Genomic DNA, 24,081 nt, shown 5'->3' with positions numbered 1-24,081 from the left:
TCCAGACCAACATTTCTCACGATGTATTGTGCGTGTAAGTTACATAAGCAAGGTGACAATATAAGCCTTGATGTGCTCCTTTCCCAATTTTGAAGCAGTTTTCATTGTTCCATGTCTGATTCTAAATGTTGCTTCTTGACCTGCATGCAGGTTTCTAAGGAGGCAAGTAAGGTGGTCTGGTATTCCTCTCTCTTGAAGAATTTTCCACAGTTTGTTGTGATCCACACAGTCAAAGGCTTTAGCGTAGTCAATGAAGCAGATGTAGATGTTTTTCTGGCATTCTCTTGCTTTTTATGATCCAAGGGATGTTGGCAGTTTGATTTCTGGTTCCTCTACCTTTCCTAAATCCAGCTTGTACATCTGGAAGTTCTCCATTCACATACTGCTTAAGCCTAGCTTGAAAGATTTTGAGCATAACCTTACTAACATGAGAAGTCAGCACAAATGTGTGATCGTTTGAACATCTTTGGCATTACCGTTCTTCGGGATTGGAATGAAAACTGACTTTTCCAGCCCTGTGGCCACTGCTGAGTTTTCCAAATTTGCTGGCATATTGAGTGCAGCACTTCAGCAGCAGCATCTTTTAGGATTTAAAAGAGCTTAGCTGGAATTCAGTCACCCCCATTAGCTTTCTTCATAGTAATGCTTCCTAAGGCCCACTTAACTTCACAGTCCAGGATGCCTGGCTGTAGGTACGTGATCACAGCATTGTGGTTATCAGGTCATTAAGTGTTACATTAAACTGTGCAAACAGTGTGTTTGGCAACATTCAGACTGCGTTAGCATTTATTCCTCCCTCTAGTTTTCACAGTAGCCCTTCCTCAATCACAGGAAACAGGGCTCATAGACATGAAGGCACCTGCCCAGCTCACACTGAAATGAGAGCCTCCCCTGGACGGGACTCAAGTCTGACGTTCAGGTGTCCCGGTCCTTCCCCTGATCCTTGGGGTCTCTTCTCAGACTGGGGCAGACACCTGCCATAGCCCACTGTGCCCCCAGGGGCCTTGCTTACCTGAGTGGGCTGGAGACCTGTCCTGGATGATGGAGGCCATCAGCGTGTGCACCCCTTGCATCCCGGTGCTCAGGTGCTCCACAAACATGTCACCAACCTTGAGGGCATGAGTCCCAGTGATGGCGTCATGGTGCTGGACCTGGGCCCCCGCAGGAGCAGGACAAGAGTGGGGTCAGGCCAGCCTCTGCTCAGCACCTGCTGTCCTCACACCCACTGGGCCCTGACTGCCCTTCCCTCTCAGAAGGTGCTGCTGGAGAATTGGGGGTTTCTCATCTGTAAAGTGGACCTGTAGTGACCAGGGACAGGGAGGTGTGCTGGCCTGGGGGGGTGGGGGTGGGGAAGCACACAGCCCAGGAGGGGCCAATCCTGTCCTGTCTCTGGGAGGCATTGCATTACCTCGGAGACCACCCAGCGGAGCTGCTGGAGCTGCTGCAGGCCCCAGGCCGGGTCCAGGTGTGGGTGCGGAGCCAACAGCACGTGGCGTGTGAACATGGACTCCCCGGCGTACAGCAGAGTGCTGGCTCGCCTTGCCAGTGCCTTGAGCCCGCTTCGGGAGGCGTAGAATCCAGTCCAGGCATGATGCATATCTAGGAGCAAAAGGCCAGGAGTTGGTGGGAGGGCATGCCCACGGAGGCCCCTGATCCCCATCTGGAAAATGCTGAGGAAGATGAGCTCAGAGATGGATCTGCTTGGGTCCCCAGCGATACAGCCTAGGCCAGGGGGTGATCTCAGGGTTCCTGTCCAGCCAGGTCAGCAGTGGTACGAGATCCCTGGAAGGCCTGGGCAGCTGGTAGGGTCAGGCTGGGCTGGGGCAGGCCTGCAGAGGCCCGAGTGCTGAAGGACTGTGATGAGGACAAGAATCCCAATGTGCACCGGGGTGCTTGTGATGCCCTGTGATGGCAGGACCCAGAGGGAAGGGCTGGAGTGTGGCAGCCCTTGTGTACCTCTGAGGACAAAGGAGATCCTTTACTGGCCTGCATCTCAGTGGGTCCCTCTGGCTGCCTAGCAGGGATGAATGGCAGGGAGGTGGGAGCTGAGATACCCCTGTAGCTACTTCTCTGACCCTGGACAGAGTTCCAAGCAGGATTGGGAGGAGACTTGCTCAGCACCTTAGGTCTGGGTTGTCTCTCAGCAAGTGTTTCACTTCCCCCTCATCTCCACTCCTATGTCTTCTACAGACTGCGCTGTGCCTTCATTCCAAACCATCCTCTCTTGCTGAGTGATCCCATGAGGCCCTAGGGTTGGGCAAACTTGGCTGGGTGGCAGGGCCTGATCAGGGTCCCTGGGCTGCCCTGGCTCATGGGGACCTGGCCTCCGTCTCCCCCAACTCCCACTCCACTTAGCTCCTTTTTCGCTGCAAAGGGGAGCAGGACAACAAGGATCCTTCAAGGATTCTGGCACTGTATACAGTAAGGGTTTCAGATGTTCAATAATTTGGCCAATACCTTCCCCCGCGGATGCCCTGAGCAAGGCTGGACTGGGGTGTGGAGGGTGTTTCTGCCTCCCCAGCTGTCAGGGGGAGGCTGTGTGTACTTAATTCCTGTCTGGCTTGCAGATAGGGGAGCTGGATCTTCTACAGGGGTCCGCTTGGAGGTGGGTGGGGCTCGACCTGGAAGAGGTACTGATGCCGGGCTTCCTCCGGGGCGATCAGGCCCTGGACTAGCTCCCTCACACAGAGTGCCCGCACCGCATCCAGGATGGCACCCGGCCTCCCGGGTGGAGATGCTGCTGTCACTGTTAACAGCTGCCTCTGCTGAGCCCTGGCTCTGGCCCAGGCACCAGGCCATGGGCTCTCCTCATCTCACTTCGTTTTCACACTGGATGCACTAACCAAGATGAACGTCCCCACTTTCCTGACCCAGGACAGTTCCACAGGGGCACACAACCCGGCACAAGGCTCACTCCACGACCTTTCATCCCGAGGCTGTGCCGGCCACAGCCAAAACCGCCTTGGCCTCCAGGACACAGCCTTGTGGGAGACAAGGGCCCCCAAAAATGACTCTGTGGCAACGGGTGAAAACTGGGGCACTGAGGGGGAGAGGAGACACCCAGTCTAGACTTCAGGTCAGGAAAGGCTTCCTGGAGGAGGTGACATGCATGCAAGCATGCTCAGTCATGTCCAACTCTGCAACCCCACAGACTGTAGCCCACCAGGCTCCTCTGTCCATGGGATTTCCCAGGCAAGAATCCTGGAGTGGGTTGCCATTTCCTCCTCTGAGGGATCTTCCCTACCCAGGGATCCGACCCGCATCCCCTGCGTCTCCTGCACTGGCAGGTGCCCACAAGCACCACCTGGGGATGAGAGGAGGCGACACTCCAGGACAATTAGGACTTTGTGGGAAGCGAAGGTGGGCGCGGGGCAGTCCTTCCGGCAGCACTGGAGTAAAAGGCAGAGACGGGACCTGCTGCCTGTGGCCAGCGTGAGAGGCTCTGGGAGCTTGGAATCCGGCAGAGTGTGGAGGGGTCAGGCAGGAGGGTCAGGGCCTGCAGCTCCCCCAGGGCCCCGAGCAGGCTCCAAGCAGAGGCCTGAGCAGGCACCGCGTTTGGGGGCCCCTTTCCTCCCTGGCACCGAATCCCTCCACCCAGAGGCTCCTACCCGAGGAATAGGGCAGGAAGTCTCGCTGGTCTCGGACCGGCCAGGAGAGCTGGTGCGCGTGCACAGCCCGGAAGTAGCTGCCCAGCGTGGCGTACTCCATCGAGACGCCGTGCTGGTAGGTGAACTTGTTGACCTCCTCCACGACACGGTCCATGTTGGTGAACTGCAGCGAGGCGTTGAAGAACTGCCTGTCACATCCCTGCAGCCGGGGGACAGAAGCAACGCCCTGCGCCTCTGGGTGCAGAGCCCAGCCTGCACAGGGTGGGCCCCTCTTCTCCCCAGGACCACCCCCGCCCCCCGCGGCGGGCACGGGCCCCGGGCCTGTGCTGTGAGCGTCCTCCTCTCTGTCGGGTTCGGGTGGTTCCCCAGTGCTGGCTGGTCTGACAGCTGCAGGTTTGTGCCCGTTCCAGACAGTCCCCCACTTCTCCACACTCGCCAGTCCCACCTTTGGCCACCAAACTCTGATCTCCTTCTCTATGAGACTGGTTTTGTAAAATTCCACAATAGAGATGATTCAGGTTTTGTTTTTCTGTGTCTGACTGAGTTCACTTCTTGACTGTTTCTTAAACCCCAGCACATTACTAGATATCAATAACCTTAATTATGCTAAGAGATTAAACATGAATAAAAAGGACAATGGCTTACTTGAATTTACTGACCTTAATTACATCCTCTGAAAGATATCGAAGTATAAAAACTGATAAATTCTTGAAAATATATCATCTAAATTGTGCATAAATAGAAAGAATGAACAATGGATTACTAGTAACAAAATTGAACCAGAATTCAAATACCTCTCAAGAAACCAATGATCAACTTTCAGTGGTGATTTCTATCAACTATTGAAGAGGAACTGATACGAATTCTTGTTAGTCTGTCCCATAAACTAGAATTGGACAGAAAAGTTTCAATATAATTTCTTGGTCAAATACAAGGCCAAGATCACCCTGACATGAAACTAGGCAAAGAAGCCTCAATATCTCCTCGGAACATAGACACAAAAATTCTCAACAACACATTAGCAAAACAAATTTAAATACATGAAGACAATATTACACCATCTTCAAGCAGGATTTATTCCAGGAATGCAAGGATTGTTCAACATCCTCAAATCAATCCATGTACTACAACACACTAAGAAAATGCAAGATAAAAATTGTATGATCATCTCAACAGATGCAAAAAAAGCATATGACATAATTCATCTCCCATTTATGATAAAACAAATTCTCAAAGAAGTGGATGGAAAGTATGTCAACATAGGAGAGATCGTATATGACAGCTGACAACTGACATCAATTCAAGGATGAAAAGATAAAACCTATTCCTGTGAGATCAGGAAAAAGACAAGGGTGATCCCACTCACCACTTATTTAACATGGTATTATAAAGCATAGAGTACAGCAAATAGGAAAGGAAAGACATGGAAATTGGAACAGAAACAGTAAAACTCTCACTAATGTCAATTGTAATGGCGTTATAGAAATAGAGATCATATAAAACCCTAGAGACAAATCTTAAATGAATAACAGCAGTAAAGTTGCAAGATAAAACTATCAACACACATAATCACCTGATGATTAGTGTTTCCACACACTAATAACAAATCAGAAAGAGAAATGAAGGAAACAATCCTATTTATAGTTACATCAAAAAGGTAAAATACCTAAGAATACATTTCATGGAGCAGGTGACAGCCCTGTACACTAAAAACTAGACGACACAGTGATGAGAGAAATGGAGGAAGACAGAAGTAAGTGGGAAAATACTCTGTGCTCATGACTGCAAGAAGAGGGCCTCCTTTCCCAAAGCAATCTACAGATTCAATGCAAAACCTATTAAAATTCCAAAGACGTTTTTCACAGAAATAAAACAACCAACCCTAAAATTTGTGAGAATCACAGAAGACTCTGAGTGGTCAGAGCGATCTTTAGTGAGAAGAACAAAACTAGAAGCATTATGCACCCTGATTTCAGACTTCACTGCAAAGTCACAGCAAGCCAAATAATCTGGTACCAACAATAAAAGATACAGATAGATCAATGGGATAGAGTAGAGAGCTCAGAAACAAAGTCATGTGTATATGGTAATTATATTACCATATACAAAAGGTATATGGGCAAGGCAAAAGGGCGAGAATATAAACTGGGGAAAGGACATCTTCTACCAAAAGTGGTCTTGTGAAAACTGAACATACTCATGTGTAGAATGAGGTTGGACCACTGCCTGACACTGTACTCAAATAGAAAGTCAGGTTAAGCAAAGACTTGATTGTAACTCCTGGAACTATAAGGGCTTTCCCGGTAGCTCAGCTGGTAAAGAATCCGTTTGAACCTTAGGAGACTCCAGTTCAATTCCTGGGTCGGGAAGATCCGCTGGAGAAGGAATAGGCTACCTACTCCACTATTCTTGGTCTTCCCTTGTGGTTCAGCTGGTAAAGAATCTGCCCACAATGCAGAAGACCTGGGTTTGATCCCTAGGTTGGGAAGATCACATGGAGAAGGGAACAGCTACCCACTCCAGTATTCTGGCCTGGAGAATTCCATGGACTATATAGTCCAAGGGTTCACAAAGAGTAGGATATGTGGAACTATAAAACTTCCAGAAGAAAATGTATGCAGTAAATTCCTCATCATTGGTCTTGATGATGAGTTTTTGGATTGACACCATGTGGAAAGGGATAAACAAGAACAGTCAACAAGTAGACTACATCAAACTAAAAGCTTCTGGATAGCAAAGAAACTTCATAAATAAAGACAACCTATGAAATGAGACAAGATATATGCAAGTCATAAATCTGAAAAGGGTTAATATCCAAAATATATAAAGAGCACATACAAATCAGTAGTAATAATGCAAACAAGCCCGGTAAAAAATGGCCAGAGGTCTTGAAAAGACATTTGTCCAAGGAAGACATGGAGATGCGAACACATGGAAAAAGATGCTGAACAAATCAAACCAGACAGAGGTACAGCCTCACAACTATTAGAATAGCTTTTGTTTATGAGAAAAGAAACAACTAATGTACGTCAGGATAAGGAGAAAAGGAGACATTCAGGCACTGTTGGCTTTAATGTAAATTGGCCCAGCCATGATGAAAACAATATGGAGATTCCTCTCAAAATTAATAATAGAGCTGATCCAGCCATCCCCTTTCTTCACACTATTCAAAGGCAACAAAAATACTATTTTGAAAAGACTTTTGTATCCTCGTGTTCACTGCAGCATTATTTATAAAAATCAAGGCATGGAATCAACCAATCATTAATGGATGATCAGATCAAGAAAATCTGATATATGTACACAGTGTTATTCACCATCAAAAGAGGAAATCCTGCATTTTACAACAGCATGGGTGGAAACTTGAGGGCATTATGCTCAGGGAAACAGTCAGACAGAGAAAGAAGAAATACTGTATGGTGTCATGCATATGTGAATTAAAGGAAAAGAGAAAAAATGTGAAAAATGGGTTCATGTACAGACAGAACATACTGGTGGATGCCAAAAACAGGAGGGTGGGGTGGAGGCGTGATGGAGGCCATAAGGTGCAAATTTCCATCTACAGAATTAGACAGTTGTAAGCTTGCAGTGTACAGAAGGGTGGCTGTGGTGAACAATGCTCTATTGTTTATTTGGAAGTTGTTAAAAAGTAAATCTTAAAATTTGCATCACAGGAAAAGATTGTGTAACTATTTGTGGTGACAAATATTAACGAGATCTTTGTGGTGATCATATTACAATACATATATATGTGCATACATACATATGTATAATTCTTGAGACAGTAAACATTTCTTTCTTTTTTTTTTTACTGCCTACATATATGCCTGTCAAGCTGCCATAAATTAATATATTTTTATTTAAGTTGTCATACCAGCTTGCCTGTTTACCTAATATATAGAATTTTTGGTTAAAAATTTATTAATATCTGCTCATATATACTGGAGTAGGAAATGGCAAACCACTACACTATTCTTGCCTAGAGAATCCCATGGACAGAGGAGCTTAGAGGGCTACAGTACACAGGATCACAAAGAATTGGGCACGACTGAGTGACTCACACACACACACACACACACACACACACACACACTCATATATTAAAAATCATTTAAACCCCCCCGAAAGAGACAGTTGTAAGCAAAGAAAGCAGGCTGTGTGGCTTTTCTGACAGCTCTGAGCACAAATTCCACTCTCTTAGCGGCCCTGCTAGGTACTTACGTGGCGTCAGGAAGCTTCCTTAACCTCTCTGGCTCTCGGCCCCTTATGAGTAGACAGGACCCAGGAGGGCCTGCCCCTGTGCCCAGTGGGGCAGAGAAAATGGGGGAGACACATACATCACGTAGAACAGGGGGTGCTCCATCCAGTTTGGCTGTGACCGCAATGGTGACTGGGTGTCAGGCACTGTCCCCCAGGGGTGTCTTTCCCATCTGACCTCAAATCAAGCCAATGGAGCAGGTCCTGTCATCATCCCCATTTCACAGATGAGGAAAGTGAGGCTCATGTTCCCAGTCTCACAGCCCCTGACTCGGGAGCCAGGATTCAGGCCCAGGCCTCTGCTCCCAGCATTGAGTAGGGGAAAGGAGGGGAGAGCTGGGGAGAGGCTCGAGCCTGCGTCTGGGAGGGGATGCATAGGAGGTGAGGTTGTGGGGGGTGATCCAGGGTCGGGGGAGGAGCTGGTAGACTGGGTGAGGACTCGGGGTGCAGGGAAGGAGGACTGAGCCGGGGCTGGGATGGCCCACTGCCTGGATGGACACTGGCCTGGCTAACGCTGAGCACCAGTCCCGGGTGGGCCCCGGTGCTGAGGTCGGATCCATGGCAGCACTCCCTGGGCAGAATCGAGGAACCAGGGCCTGGTTGGGTCCCCAACTTACCCAGGGCCAGAGGAGGTGTGGCGTCCGGAACCAGGCAGCTCGTACCCACATACTGTACAACATGGCCTCAACAAAGGATTGGAGTCTTTCCCAAGTGACGGGGAATTGCATGGAAGGGTACCAGCCATTCTCAGGAGGATATGGGAAGGTGGGCTCCCCATCCCAGTAAAATCCGTCACTGAGAGAGGGAGAGTAGTGTTAAGGGGCCCAGTCCCAGCTCTGGGAGGCAGGCAGAACTCAGCAAGTTCAGAGCATTGGGGCCTCTGTCGCAGACAGGGCAGCGGTGGGCAGATGAGAGCTCTGTGGACAGAAGGTGTCACATTTCAGCCCTGCAGGATCTTGGGCACGTGACCCTGAAAGGCCCATGATTTTTCAGCTGCTCTGTAGAGCACACACCCTCTGGGCCCAATTCCTCCACATGGATCAGGTGCGATTCGTGTGATCATTCATTCTTTAGGTGACCTCTGGGCCCATCAAATCTTATTCCAAGGACCCCAAGCAGGGCTGGGACCAAAATGAGGCAAGTGAGATACTCGCCTTTGCACAAAACTTTGCACTTGCAAAAATCTCAGAATCTCCATGATGAGATTTTCACATTTTTGAAATAAAATGTAATGCAAAAAAAAAAAAAAATCATGATGAATAGAATCACAAAATTCTACACAAAGGTAGAGCAGTAGAACAAAATCCTCCAACTCCAATATAGCTTGGGAGGCTCTGACCCCAGGAAGGAACCTCAGGGCTCTGGACAGCCCCTGGTGAGGGTCTCCCCATTCATGCTGGGCAGCAAGGAGTCACACATGAGGGCCCATTGACCAGCCCACAGGAATGACTGCTTTGAAACACTGTGAACCTCATTCTCCTGATCATAAAATGCACGAAGATCACTAAGAGGACTGAGTGAAAGCAACTGGTGGAAAAGCTGAGAAACAGTGCCAGGTGCAGAGTGGAGCCCAATGTCAGCAACCTGCTAGTGAGTCCCCCCAGGTTCTTCTCCAAGCTGCCCTTTCATCCCACCTCCCCTGTTCACGAGGGCTCAGCCCCTGCCCACAGCCTCCCAGGCACAGAGGGCAGAGGGGACTGGATGCAGGGCTGCCCACGAGACAGCCCACAGCGGGGCTGAGGACACGAAGGCCTTGTCATTGCACCAGAGCCCAGTGCAGCCGACCAACGGCTGCTACCGCGGGACCTTGGCTGGGTGTCCAGGCCTCAGCTGTTCTTTCAGTAAGATGGGTGCTCAGTCGTGCCCTTAGGGCTGGCCATGAGGGGCTTGGCTGAGCTGGTCGAGGGAGGGTGCTGGGACGGGGACTGGCCCGAGACAGGTGCTCACGAGCAGTAGCCAAACTGGTCCAGGACGTGTGTGAAGATTTCCTGCTGCTCCGACAGGGATCTGGACCCTCGCCACACGAACTGCAGCTGCTGCAGACCCGGAGGGAACAGGGTGAGGCCCAGGGGTGACGCGGCTGCCGGCTCCCCTCTCCAGGCCCCACCTGAGTCTCCTAGCCGCCCACACCCGCTCCTCTCAGTGGTTCATGGTCAAGATCTCTGTCTGCTGCCTCCTCTAGATTCCCCCTGCCCTCCCAAAGCCACATTGGTGGAGGAATTGGCCCTCCAGACGGTGCCTGCCTGCACTTGCATCTGACCATCCTCAGGGCAGGACTCTTTGCCAGGGTCTGCCAGCCAGGCTGTCTCTAACTCTGCTTGAATGTCCCCAGACATGGGGAGCTCATTATGGATCATTATAGGTGCAGCAGTGTTTTTAAGTTCTGATGGTTCGAATGTGGATGAGTAGATGCAGCTCATGACTCACCTGGTTATCCTGCATGGCCTCCTTCAGGTTGTAGTTGATCCTGGAGATGACATGGGCATTGAAGCCTGCCAGGGCAAAGAGGGTGGGGGTCGTGGCGGACGCACCAAATGGGTCCACCTGCCAGGAGAATTGTGGTCGAATCCCAAATGTTTCATAGAGAAAGCCATGTCCTTCTGCAAAGAGATAAGCCTCCTCAGTGACTGAATGGTGGCCCCTCACCCACTCACTCTCTCAAGCCTCATGCCCTTCTCCAGGGCTGAAATTCTATTCCAGACCAAGCAGGGTCTTGCTGAAACAGATATGAAGTCAAATGGTCCATCCCAGAATTACCTAAATATTCATCTACTTATTCATGTCTTTCATGCCATCCCTATGTGCAGAGATCAAGGTGAATGCAGAAGTCCTCAGATTTGAGAAGCCATTGATTAAACTTCCCAAAGATGCTCCTGAAATATAACATCTGAATACTCTGAGCTGGTGCTAAGTCTGCATTTTAGGATGAGAGAACAAAGACTCAGAGAGTTCAAGTGCCTGGTGATGAGCTTCAAACGTCCCTTCACTGATGAGCTCACCAGGCTGGGACACTGGCTCTGGCCCAGAAGGTTCCAGGATTCTGGTGCAGAAATGGGGTCAGATCCACAAACAAGGCCCAGCCAGGAGGTGGGTGGCTGCTGGGAGGCTGGGGGGAGCCTGGAGCAGATTTGGGGTCTGGTGCAGAGAAGGTGATGAAGTCCATCAGGTGGCTGGACTTGGGGTGGGCTCTGAGAACTCAGGGGCCAATGGGAGCAGCAGATGGGGTGTGGGAAACAGAGGAGACCAAGAAGGAGCAGCTGGGTAGGAGGGGGAAGCCCTGGGGATGCTGGGTCTGAGATGGGGGGGTCAGTAAACTGTGCAGAGCACACCCTGACCCCAGATGGTCTGTCTGAGGAGGGCAGGCCTGATGGGTGTTGATTTGGTGGCCCCTAATTCCACATTCTGCCTGGAAAATCCCATGGACAGAGGAGCCTGGTGGGATACAGTCCATGGGGTCACAAAGAGTCAGACACAACTGAGCAACTTCCCTTCACTTCAATTCCACATTCAGAATCTTTACTTCATTCAGGGGACAGTGACCCAGACTAAAGGGATGAATTATCACCTGTCTCACAGGTCATGGCAAGATCATCCATATCTGCCAGACTTTAAACACAAAGAACAAATATTAAAAGCAGCAAGGGGAAAGCAACAAAAAACACCCAAGGCATTTCTCGTAAGGCTAACAGCACATCTCTCAGCAGAAACTCTGCAGACCAGAAGGTGGTGGCAGGATAGACTTAAATCTGCAGGTTGTAGATTAAAGGAAAGAACCTGCAACCAAGATTACTCTATCCAGCAAGGACTGCACTCCAATTTGAAGGAGAAATCAAAAGCTTTCCAGACAAGCAAAAGTTAACAGAATTCAGCAGTACCAAAGCAGCTTTTCAACAAATGCTAAATGAACTTATCTAGACAGAAAATAGAAGATGAGATGGTTGGATGGCATCACCAACTCAATGGACATGGGTTTGGGTGGACTCCAGGAGTTGGTGATGGACAGGGAGGCCTGGCGTGCTGCAGTTCATAGGGTTGCAAAGAGTCAGACACGACTGAGCAACTGAACTGAACTGACATAGAAAACACAAGAGAAAGAATAGACCTAAAAGAAACCCAAAACAAGAAAGTAAATAATAATAGGATCACACATATCAATAATTACCTTAAATGTAAATGGACTAAATGTTCCAACAAAAAGACAGGGACTGGCTGAATTGATACAAAAACAAGACCCGTGTGCATGCTATCTACAAGAGACCAACCTCAGACCTAGGGGCACACACAGACTGAATGTGAAAAGCTGGAAAAAGATACTCCATGCAAATGGAAATCAAAAGAAAGTGGGAGTAGCAATACTCATATCAGATAAAATAGACTTTAAAATAAAGCCTGTTACAAGAGACAGTGAAGGATCCCACATAATGGTCAAGGGACCAATCCAAGAAGAAGATACAGCAATTATAAGTAGGTATGCACCCAACAGAGGAGCACCTCAATACATAAGGCAAATGCTAACAACTGTTAAAGGGGAAATCAACAGTAACACAATAACAGTGGGTGACTTAAATACCCTACTCACACCAAGGTACAGATCATCCAGACAGAAGATTAACAAGGAAACAGAAGCTTTAAATGATACATTGGATCAGTTGGATCGTTTCATCCAAAAGCAGTAGATTTCACATTTTTCTCAAGTGCACGTGGAATATGCACAAGATAGATCGTGTCCTAGGTAACAGATCAAACCATGGTGAAGTTTAAAAACTGAAATCATTTCAAGCATCTTTTCTGACCACATGCTATAAGAATAGATGTCAATTACAGGGAAAAAAATCTATTAAAAAACACAAACACATGGAGGCCAAACAATATGCTTCTGAATAACTAAGAGATCACTGAAGAAATCAAGGAAAAATAAAAAAATACCTAGAGGCAAATGACAGTGAAATCACGACCACTCAAAGCCTGTGGGTTTCAGTAAATGCAGTGCTAAGAGGGACGCTTACAGCAAAACAAGGCTGTCTCAAGAAACAAGAGAACCATCAAATAAACAACCGAACCTGGCATGTAAAGCAAATAGGAAAAGAATAACAAAACATACTCAAAGTTAGTAGGAGGGAAGAAATCATAAATATCAGAGCAGAAACAAATTAAAAAAGAAATGAAGGTGGTAATAACAAAGATTAAAAAAAAAAAAACTAAAAGCTGATTCTTTAAGAAGATAGACAAAACTGACCATCCATTAGAGAGACTCATCAGGGAAAAAAGTGAGAAATACAGAGACACATGAACCCCAGTTTTCACTGCAGCACCATTTACAGTAAGTAGGATGTGTAAGCAACCTAGATGTCTGTCAACAGGTGAAAGGATAAAGAAGCTGTGGTACACACATACAATGGACTATTACTCAGTCATAGAAAAGTGCATTGAGTCAGTTCTGATGAGGTGGGTGAACCTAGAGCCTATTATACAGAGTGAAGTAAGTCAGAAAGAGAAAACCAAATATCATATATTAACACACATATATATGGCATCTAGAAAGATGGTACCAATGAGCCTGTTTCCAGAGCAGCAGTGGAGACACGGACATAGAGAACATACCCGTGAGCGCAGCGGGGGAAGGAGAAGGCGGGATGAATTGAGAGAACGGCATTGAAACCTATATATCACCATGTGTAAAATTAGATAGTCAGTGGAAGTTTGCTATATGATACAGGGAGCTGAAATTCAGTGTTCTGTGACAACCTAGAGGGGTGGGATGGGGAGGGAGTTTCAAGAGGGACCAGACATGTGTATACTGATTCAGTCAGTTCAGTTCAGTTCAGTCGCTCAGTCGTGTCCGACTCTTTGCGACCCCATGAATCGCAGCACGCCAGGCCTCCCTGTCCATCACCAACTCCCGGAGTTTACTCAAACTCATGTCCATCGAGTCGGTGATGCCATCCAGCCATCTCATCCTCTGTCATCCCCTTCTCCTCCTGCTCCCAATCCCTCCCAGCATCAGGGTCTTTTCCAATGAGTCAACTCTTCTCATGAGGTGGCCAAAGCATTGGGGTTTCAGCTTCAGCATCAGTCCTTCCAATGGACACTCAGGACTGATCTCCTTCAGGATGGACTGGCTGGATCTCCTTGCAGTCCAAGGGAATCTCAAGAGTCTTCTCCAACACCACAGTTCAAAAGCATCAATTTCTCAGTGCTCAGTTTTCTTCACAGGCAACTCTCACATCCATACATGACCACTGGAAAAACCAAAGCCTTGACCAGACAGACCTTTGTTGGCAAAGTAATGTCTCTGCTTTTTAATATGCTGTCTAGGTTGGTCATAACTTTCCTTCCAAGGAGTAAGCATCTTTTAATTTCATGGCTGCAATCACCATCCATACTGATTAATGTTGACATAAGGCAGAAACCAACGCAATATTATAAATCAACTAACCTCTAATTAAAGTTAAATAAATTTTTTTTAAAAAGACACGCCTGAGAAGCTGTGCTACAGCAGCAGAAGGTCAGAGGCCTGTCCTCTCCCAACAAGATTCTGTCCATTCTGACCCCTACCTGGGAAATCATCTTGACCTTAGACCTGAGCCCATGGTGACCTCCTTGCTTCATTCTTCCTGCCCAGGGGCCTGACACTCAGCAGGGGCTCAACAAAGGTGAAGAGGAGGGAATGGATCCAGGACCGGTGAGGTGTGGTCCAGCATGACCCGCCCAATACATCAGAGAAACACGGCACACTGTGGACACAACCACGGGTGGTGGTCCAGGAAATCAGGGATGATGGTTTGAGAAGACCCCATTGAAAGTAAGATGCACACCCCGGCCCCCTACACACACACCCCCATACCTGGGGGCACAAGTTACAGACAGACAGGGCCAGATGGACCTGGCTGGAGTCCAGTTTGACTGCTGGCTGCATGGACATCCTTGCAGCTCTCTGTGCCTCAGTTTCCTCATCTTGAAAACGGGGCTTTGAAAAACACCAGCTGCCACCAGGCTGTTCAGAGGCCCCCAGGAGAAAGCAGATGGGCAAGCACTTGGCTCATCCCCCTGGGAGAGGGGCTGAGCTCACAAGCACCTTACTGACTGAGCCAGGCTTGGTCAGAATGAGACCCTCACCTGCTGGCAGCAGGACTCGGGTAAGATTCAGCAACTTTTGAGCCTCAAATTGGACCTCAATGAGCGGGAGTTTGTAAGACCCCTCATCTCTAGGACTGCCTCTTGGACTGAAGGACCGAAGGATTTAAGTGAATGCCTTGTTCTTAGAACAGGAGGTCATCATAAGATGAAGTCAGACCCATCATCTAGGGTCACAGCAGCCTGGCTGGTGTTGGAAATGGAGCCCCAGAGAATCCCCTGAGGAGGATCCAGGGGTCCACAGCCCTTCCTGTCCCCATCATGGGAACCTGTCTTTGCCTGGATTCTGGCTGCTGTGGTTAGGCCAGCAGGGTCAGCTCTGGGGTGTTCAGGACAGTGGGCATCGTGGGCTAAGACCAGAGGTGAGGGATACCTCTGCTGTGGACACCTGGAGGAGGACGGGTCAGTGCTTACTCCTTCCCTCTGTGCCCACCAGCCCTCATCAGCCCTGGATTAAGTCCTGGGGACCCAGAGAAGAATCAGACACTGATCACTGTGGAAGCAATCTGTAGTTCATGGTGAAGATGGGAGGTGCTCGAGTATTGTGGCCCCAGTGGAGAGTGCCTGGACCATGAGCCTCCTCAGCTGAGTCTGGGTGGAAGCAACAGAAAACCTTGTTCTGAAAGCACAGGAGGCTCTGTTATGGGAGCAGGTCAAGGGAAGCAGGAGGCAGAAGGAACAGGCAGTCAGAAAGTGAGGCCTGAGGCTGCATTTAGCAGGTTGGGGAGTTTATATGATAAAACTTAAAGCCTCCCTTGAAAGAAAAGCTATGGCAAACATCACTTTGTCATCAAAGTGCCACATAGTCAAAGCTATGGTTTTACCTGTAGTCACATACAGATGTGAGACCTGGAGCACAAAGAAGGCCCAGTGTCAAAGAACTGACGCTTACAAATCGTGGTGCTGGAGAAGACTCTTGAAAATCTTGGAAAGCAAGATCAAATGAGTCAGTCCTAAAGGAAATCAACCCCAAATATTCATTGGAAGGACTGATGCTGAAGCTGAAGCTCCAATACTTTGGTCACCAGATATGAAAAGCTGACTCATTGGAGAAGATCCTGATGCTGGGAAAGATTGAGGGCAGGAAGAGAAGAGGGTGACAGAAGACGAGATGGTTGGATGGCATCAAAGACTCAATGGACTCAATGAGTTTGAGGCAATTCTGGGAGATGGTCAAGGACAGGGAAACCTGGTATGCTACGGTCCATGTGGTCACAAAGAGTCAGACACAACTGAGAGACTGAACAACAATACAAATTCTACTCACTGCACTCTATTGGAATTATCCCAATTTAATCTCATAACACCGTTTGAGGTAGATCTTCCATCACTGTCAAATACTTTTACAGAGGAGGGAACTGAGGCCTAAAGAGGTTGCATCACTTGCCCAGGGTCACAGGGTTGGAATTAGCTGAGTCAGGAGATAGCTAGGCCGGCTGGTCTAGAATCCACACCCTTACCCTCTGCACTCAGGTCACAGACATGAACACGGCACCAACAACCAGTGTTGGCTGGCCAGTCTCCTGCCGAGACTGGAGGATGGAGCCCAGGTCCAGGGCTCAGACACCCAGTCCCAGCCCCACAGGAGGCCACAGGGACCCTTGTCTGGGGAAGGGTAATCGAACCTGTGAGCTGGAGGATCTGGTCATCAAAGTGGGTCACGGCCTCGTCATGCATGACCTGGCCTCCGAGGACAAACTCCAGGCGACCTTCAGCCACGAGCTGGCGGACCTTGGCATGGAGGGCAGAGAAAAAAGACCAGGTTACATCCCCTGGGCTGAGCCAGTTGTGTTTTCTGGGCACATGCCTATAGCATCTTGTGGTCCTTCCTTCAAACTCCTCAGCCTCATTTATTCTGTCCTGGTTAGCACTGTGTCCAGCTCTGAGAAAGCACCTGGCCCTGGCTGCTGCTTCGTCAGGCATATACACAGGTATATATGTCCACACCTTTTGTTTTTGAATGATGCCAAAATTATGGGAAACTTGTGGAAAATACCCAAAATTCCCATCAATCCTTCTCCAGATTATGTGATTGCTAATGTTTTTTTATCTATTTCCCTAAATACTCCCACATGTCATTACTCATATTATGTTTTTCCTAAGCCTTTTAAAAGTACAAGTTAGCAACAGCATGCCTTTATTTGAATACTTCAGTATGCTTTTGATAAGAACAAAAGATTACAATTGCTATGTAATGGTCAAAACCCAGAATATTTCACATTAATAATATGTGTATGTGTGCTCAGTCACACGGTCGTGGCTGACTCTTTGCAGTCCTATGGACTGTAGCCCATCAGGCCCCTCTATCCATCGAATGTTCTGGGCAAGAATACTGGAGTGGATTGGCATTTCCTTCTCCAAGGGATCTTCCCACCCCAGGGATCGAACCCACATCTCTTGTGTCTTTTGCATTGGCAGGCAGGTTGTATACCACTGAGCCACTTGGGAATCCCTATTCATAAGTCTCCTATTGAATTAAGAAACTTTGCTCAAATATTGCCACTTGTTCCACTAATGGCCTTTCTCTGATGTGAGATTCAATCTAGGCTCATGATTTGCTTTTGGGATCAGCTCTCTTTGTCATTCTTTAATTTACAATACTTCTTGAGCCATTCTTTTGCCTTCAGAAGATTTACAGTTTTGAGGATTTCAGGCTACTTATTTTGTACAGTGGTCTTCAGATTGTATTTGTCACATGATTGGCTAACAAATATTTTAAAGTACACCAAGGAAAAGCATTGCCTGGTGGTCCAGAACGCAGGTCATACTTTCAGTGCCGAGGACGTGACCTTGATTACTTCTTGGGCTTCCCTGGTGGCTCAGATGGTAGAGAATCTGCCTGCAATGCAGGAGACCCAGGTTTGATCCCTAGTTCAGGAGGATCCGCTAGGGAAGTGAAAGGCTACCCAAACCAGTATTCTTTCCTGGAGAATTCCATGGACAGAGAAGACTGGCAGGATACAGTCCATGGGGTCTCAAAGAGTGGGACACGACTGAGCGATTTTCACCTTCACTTTCACTGGGGGACTAAGATCCCGCAAACCTCAGGGTGTGGATGATAAAATATATCCATGAAAGAAGGGAAGAGTGGAAACATACATACAGTCAAGGGCTGTGACACTGAGCACATCACGCTCCTGGGAGACTGTGGCTTTGATTTGATCTGAAAGTACTGTCTTTGCAGATCATTCATTTGAGAAATGTGGAATGACATCTACCATGTACTGTTGTAAATGTGCACCTGCTTCATGTTGGGCACCATTCAGACACTGGGATTCAGCCCAAACAACTCAGGGAAAATTTCTAGCTAACAGGGACATACTATTGAGTTGCCTGTCTAGGTCTTAGCCAGCACACATCTTACCGTGAGAATAGGATTAAGTGACTTGGGTCTGGGGATGTCCGTGTAAAAGAAGGAAGAACTGCCCAGTGGACACCCAGAGAGCTGTGCTTTGATTCACAATACTGACCCAGAACCCAGCTGTCAGCTATAAGCTGTGTGACCTTCAGCCAGTTGCCTGCCCTCTCTGAACCCGGACCAGCTCTGTGCAGTAGGATCAGTGTCCTCACCATGTGGGTTGTGGGAGGAGTCAGTAGAGTAACCTGTACAGACCTGAGCCCAGCACCCGGCTCGCGGCAGAGCCCGTCAGATGGGAGTCTCGTCCTCTCGGCTCCACAGGCTGCAGGTTCGCATCCCCTCTGGGGGCCTGGGGGACACCCAGCTTCACTGTCTGAGCTCTCTGCCTTGAGCAGGTGGCTGAGCCTCTGAGTTTCACCATTGGTGACTGTTCTGAGGGCAGGTGATGCCTGGAGGGGACCACACCCCTGAGGCACCCTGGGTGCTCACACCATGGGCACATTCTAGGCACAGCCTCTCTGAGGAGGAAGGCCACTCCTGCTTCCAAATGTGGGACCTGCAGCTGAAGAGCCAGCCCCACCTGTGATCACACCGGGAATGAGGGGAGGCCCTAGCCCCAGGCTGTCCCTCCTTGGACCAGGACCTCTGACCCCCTGGACATGGAGTTAATCAGCCCCGGAGGTTAATCCACAGGGCCTCCTGCACCCTGGCTGGTCCTGGGCTCCGGGGCCCATGGGTCCATGCAGATTGACAAATGAAGTCAGAAGGTGTGGACACAGGTCAGCCCGGATTGCCCAGGGTCAGAGGGGACCTCATTCTCACCAGCTGAGTGCCCGGCTGGGCTGCCAGAGCTGCAGTTATTCAGGAGGAACCATAAAGGCACGATCAAACACAACCCTGTCCCCTGGGCGTGGGGCTGACCACAAACCTGTACTAAACGGACCCTGGGCACAGCTCAGCCGGGTTGGGGCCTCCTGGTCTAGGCAGCCCCGCCCTGGCCACACAGAGCACAACCCAGGAGCTTCCTGAAGGGTCATCCCCAGGACCCCCAAGGCATCTGCTCTCAGCTGCCTGGTGAGGACCCCCTGAGGGCAGCGTTACCTGGCCTTTCTGCTCATCCGAGGCGACGCCATCCCACCAGAGCCGGAAATACTCCTGCTCCACAGCGATGAACCTGCGCTTCTTCTCAAGGATCAGCTCCTCCACCACGGTGTTGTAGACGTTGGTGACATAAGCCTGCATGCTCTCCTGGGGTGGGGAGGGGGAGAGACCATCACTCCAGCCCCGTGGGGGAAACCAGAGGGCGTGGACCAGGGACCGAGGAGGAATGTGCAGGGAGACATGGTGTCCGGGGTCCACTGACACTCCCACCCAGCCTGCCCCAGGCCCTGCCCTAGACTCCCCCTCCTCCTCAAACAAGGGAGCCCGGTGTCCATGCTGTGCTAGATGGGCAGTCAGCCCTGCACTGAGAGAAGGACCCGGGCGGACCCCCTTAGATGGGAGCCTGCCCCTGAAGAGAGTCATGAGGGGACGGACACTCTATGAGACAGAGGGTCATGCCGGCCCAGCCCACAGGGGCATGATGACCACTCCTGCCTTGGAGCATAGACCAGTAAACAACAGGGCCCCGGGATTGAGGTCCAGGGACTCAGATGGGCCTTCTTGGGGTGAAGTGATGGGGAAGTGTGTGTCAAGGGCTGAGGCTGAGAGGAGCTGACCCCTGGAGTCGTCTCTCTGGATCTATCTCTTCCCCTGAGGCTGGGAGCCCCCAGGATGGAGCTGAGCCTGCTCTCATCTGGGTCAGGCTGGCTCACCGTGGTGCCCGGATGCTGATAAAGGAATGCAAGGAGCCCTGGGCAGGGTGTTAGCAGGCAAGGCGGCTATGTCTGCTGACTTGGGCAGCACCCCACCCTGGGCCTCAGTGTCCCTTCTGTCAATTGGGGGTGATGAGCCTGCTTCCCACACGTCAGCAGTTCCACACGCAGGTGGGTGACCACCCACAGAGGCTGCCCAGTGAGCCGGGACCAGACTCAACACTCAGCCCCAGGGCCTCTTGCTGCCCGACTCCCTTTAAAGTGAGCGACTCACTTATTAACGTCTCATGGAAACTATTGTATCCATGATTACAGAGTGGTCCTATTCATTTATTTCCTTCCTCCTTCCAGAAAGAGCTTGCACAGGCCTGGGTAATCATTTCAGTTACCTGCACCAGAAACTTATGGAAATCAGTCTTTCCCTCTTTCCCTCAGCCCTGGTTCATTCATTCACTCAATGAATAATTGAGGAACACTTTCCATCAATTGCGGCTGGGAGCACATTCTCACCCGTGCCCACAGCCAGTCCATGTTAGTTGCTCAGTTGTACCCCTCTCTTTGTGACCCCATAGACTATAGGCTGCCAGGCTCCTCTGTCCATTCTCCAGGCAAGAATACTGGTGTGGGTTGCCATTTTCTTCTCCAGGGCATCTTTCCAACCCGGGGATCGAACTCGTGTCTTCTGCATTGCAGGCAGATTCGTCACCATCTGAGCCCCCAGAGCAGTCCTCAGCCAGTCCATAGCCAGATAGTGATGGACCCCAGGCCGAGAGCCCTGATGGCAGAGACCCAGGACACAAACCCACTCTGGAGTTCAGATGGAAAAAGAGCCGCAGCTTCAAGAGGTGTGCAGGGGTCACTCGGGGCACCTACCTGTACGGTGTGTAGCCAGCCCACGTCCATGTGGCTGTGTGGAACCACGAATACCCTCAGTCGGGACTCAGAAGGAGCCCCCAGGGGCCACATCAGGCCCAACCGCAGGAGCAGAGGCAGCCAGCCCTGCAGCTCCATCCCCTTGGCCAGCACAGGGGCTGGAGGACGTCTGCCTGCCTGCAGGGCCCGCCTCCTGCCAGCCGATGGGGCCACCGCCCTTTGGTGGACGGAGCGGGAAGGAGACCAGGAGTGACGCCCACACAGAGGCTGTCACCTGAGCGGTGCAGGCGGGGGCCCTTGCTCACTGCCCTGCAGCACTCTGCCCCATCCGGGGTTTCCTGACCATCCACCTTTAGCCAAACCCCAAACACCACCTCCCCAGGGAAGCCTGCCAGCTTCCCTCTGGCTCCCCTCACCCCGGTCCTCATGCCCCTTCCCTAGGCCTCTCCCAGTATTTCCCACTGGGCATCTTACCCATCCCTGCCCCCAACCCACTGGACTGGCTCCTTCACACTGCCCTGCAAATCCTAACTCTCAGTGTGGGGCCTGCCACCACCAGGAAGCCTACCCTGATACACTCTCCTTCACATGAAATCCCCAGACTGAGCCTTGCAATAGGTGTTGTCATCTCTTTTAAGTAAGAAAGTTGGCTTCACAAATAGGACCTGACTATCCAAGGTCACACAGCTAGTGGAGCAGCAAGAAGGTCTGAAAATTTCAGAATTAGGTCTGGATCATGGATAGTGACCTTGGCAAGATGCCTAAGCTCCCTAGGTCTCAGCAGCCTGTCTGTAAACTGGGATGCCCTTAGAAGAGCTGGGGACCCGAGAGGGAATTCACGGGAGATGACAACAGCGGGGTCTCCTTCCTGGAGGATGGCTAGCACGGCGGTGCAGCCTGCAGGGGCCAGAGTGTTGCCTGGGGCTCTCTGTAACCCTGACTTGGAGCAGGGGTCTGGGAGTGGGTTCTGCTGTCTGACCTTCAAATGCCTGAGCGGCTCCTTCTGTCGCTGCCCGACCTGAGACTCACTCTCCCTTTTGGCCACCTTGTCCCCTCCCCCAGCAAATACATCTGAAGAACACTGTCTCCAAGCAGGTCTTTATCCTTCCTGTATCATCCCCTCCCTGCTACCCATCTGACCTGACTTGACCTGGACTTTCCTCCCATTTGGGTCTTAACCAGCAGACACATCCCATCTCACAGATCTGGAGACCGGAAGGCCCCTGGAGAGTTAGGGCTCAGGGCAGATTCTTTGACAGCCTCGGGGGCTCGCTCTCCTTCACTGGGTGCTTACCAAATCGTTTTACTTGTGTCTGATTCTTTGGGACCCTATGGACTCCAGGTCCTCTGTCCTGGGATTCCCCAGGCGAGAATACTGGACTGTGTTGCCATGCCTTCCACCAGGGGATCTTTCCAACCCATTGATCAAACCTGAATCGCTTACGTCTCTGGCATTGATGGTAAATTCAGGAGACCTGAATCGCCTGCAATTCAGGAGACCTAGGTTCGATCCCTGTGTAGGGAAGATCCCCTCGAGAAGGAAATGGCTATGCACCCCATTATTCTTGCCTGGAGAATTTCATAGCCAGGGGACCCTGGTGGGCTTTAGTCCATGGGGTCACAAAGAGTCAGACATGACTGAGTAACTAACACACTTGTCCTTCAACAGAAGGTAGCATTTCCTTGCAGGGACAGGCTTCAGCACAGGAGCGGTTTTTTCTGGGTCAGGCTCTGTCATGCCCAGTAGCCCAGTGGAAGAGGCTACTTGAGCTTCTGGGACCCATGACCTTGGTGCCTGGCAGCAAATTGCTGTCAAGCAAAAGGGCCGGTGCACATGTGTTCGGCTCCAAGGAGAATCACCATGAACTGAACCCGAGCACCGTGAGAAGAACACGTGGTCCCTGAGGACCCCCCAGCAGTGCCAGCTTGTGCCCAGGGTCACACGTTGGCGTGCAGCCTGTGACCTCTTCCTGATCCGGGCCATAGCGGCTCATGAGAGTGTGAAGCACGACTTGGGCTGGGTGTTCCAGAGAAGGAACAGCCTGACCCTACCCCGTGCTGCATGGGAGCTTGTAAGATGGACCCACCAGCACCATTTCCACCTATTCTTTGTGACATCAGCGCTGTCTGTCCTCTAGGGTGTGTGACCTGATGGGCAAGTTACCTGGGGCTGCACCCAATGCCAAGCGCCTCCCCCCAGCAGCAGGAGCCCTGCATCCTCTAGATTCCAACCATCCATAGCTCACGAGTCTGCCCTCTTGTAACTTGACCCGAAGCCTGCAGCTGGACCCTCCAGCACTTGTCCCCTCTGCCTTTCTGGCCTCAGCTCCCACCCCCTCTTCTGCTCAGTCCATCCTGACGCTGCTGGAAGGCCCACTGCCCCCACCCTCACGACCCTTTTCCTCTGCCGTGTCCTGGCCTGGAAGGAGCCCCGTCCTCCCAGCACCACAGCTGCAGGGTCAGGGCCTCCCTGCAGGTCGGGCCCTTTCCCAGGTCAGGCCCTTGCAAGTGCTGTTCCCTCTGCTGCGAAGCATCTTCCTCCACTTCCTGTCTGGCAGGTTGCTATTCCACCTTTATTTCTCCCCATCTCTGAGAGATTTTCTCTGGGCCTCCCATCCCACCTCCATAGCATTGACTGAAGAATACAATTCTGTATTAATCTGTGTGCTTGGCCCACACCCTTCTCACCCACCAGACAGACTTCATGGGCTCACTCTGTCCTCTGCTGGATCAGGACTGGGAACAAAGCAGGAGCTCCTGATCTTTGGCGGAAAGAACCCAGGGATGTAACTGTCATGGACATGGCTGCCCCCTCCTAACATGGACGACGTGGGTGATACCCACAGCACGGCATATAAAGCTCAGCTCAGCGGCTCCTCCCAGCTCCACCTCCATCCACTGTGTGAGACAGCCCCTCATCCCCGGAGCAGGCCAGTGCACACCTCCTGACAGCCTGACGAGACCCCCGGCTCCTGACCTGTATGGGGGGGCACTTGTAGGTCTGTCCATAGGGTGGTTTGGATACTAAGCTGTTGGA

General features: G+C 50.6%; 1 protein-coding gene across 1 annotated transcript in view; it reads right to left on the bottom strand.

Annotated features, from left to right (window-relative positions):
* Nucleotides 1-21,372, bottom strand: part of LOC122696621 (epididymis-specific alpha-mannosidase-like) — a 40,827-nt gene extending 19,455 nt beyond the window's left edge. The window contains exons 1-10 of the mRNA XM_043906881.1: nt 21,350-21,372; nt 21,045-21,261; nt 19,459-19,605; nt 16,625-16,730; nt 10,293-10,465; nt 9,813-9,901; nt 8,483-8,660; nt 3,609-3,807; nt 1,409-1,599; nt 1,013-1,151 (exon numbers count right to left, since the gene is read on the bottom strand). Of these exons, the coding sequence (XP_043762816.1) occupies nt 1,013-1,151; nt 1,409-1,599; nt 3,609-3,807; nt 8,483-8,660; nt 9,813-9,901; nt 10,293-10,465; nt 16,625-16,730; nt 19,459-19,605; nt 21,045-21,261; nt 21,350-21,372 (1,462 nt within the window). The remainder of the gene's footprint in view (nt 1-1,012; nt 1,152-1,408; nt 1,600-3,608; nt 3,808-8,482; nt 8,661-9,812; nt 9,902-10,292; nt 10,466-16,624; nt 16,731-19,458; nt 19,606-21,044; nt 21,262-21,349) is intronic.
* Between the last annotated feature and the right edge of the window lie 2,709 nt (nt 21,373-24,081).

This window comes from Cervus elaphus, chromosome 6, assembly GCF_910594005.1.
Source record: "Cervus elaphus chromosome 6, mCerEla1.1, whole genome shotgun sequence".
Lineage (NCBI taxonomy): Eukaryota > Metazoa > Chordata > Mammalia > Artiodactyla > Cervidae > Cervus > Cervus elaphus.
Note: the sequence above shows the minus strand (reverse complement) of the source record. Positions and strands in the feature narration are given on the sequence as shown.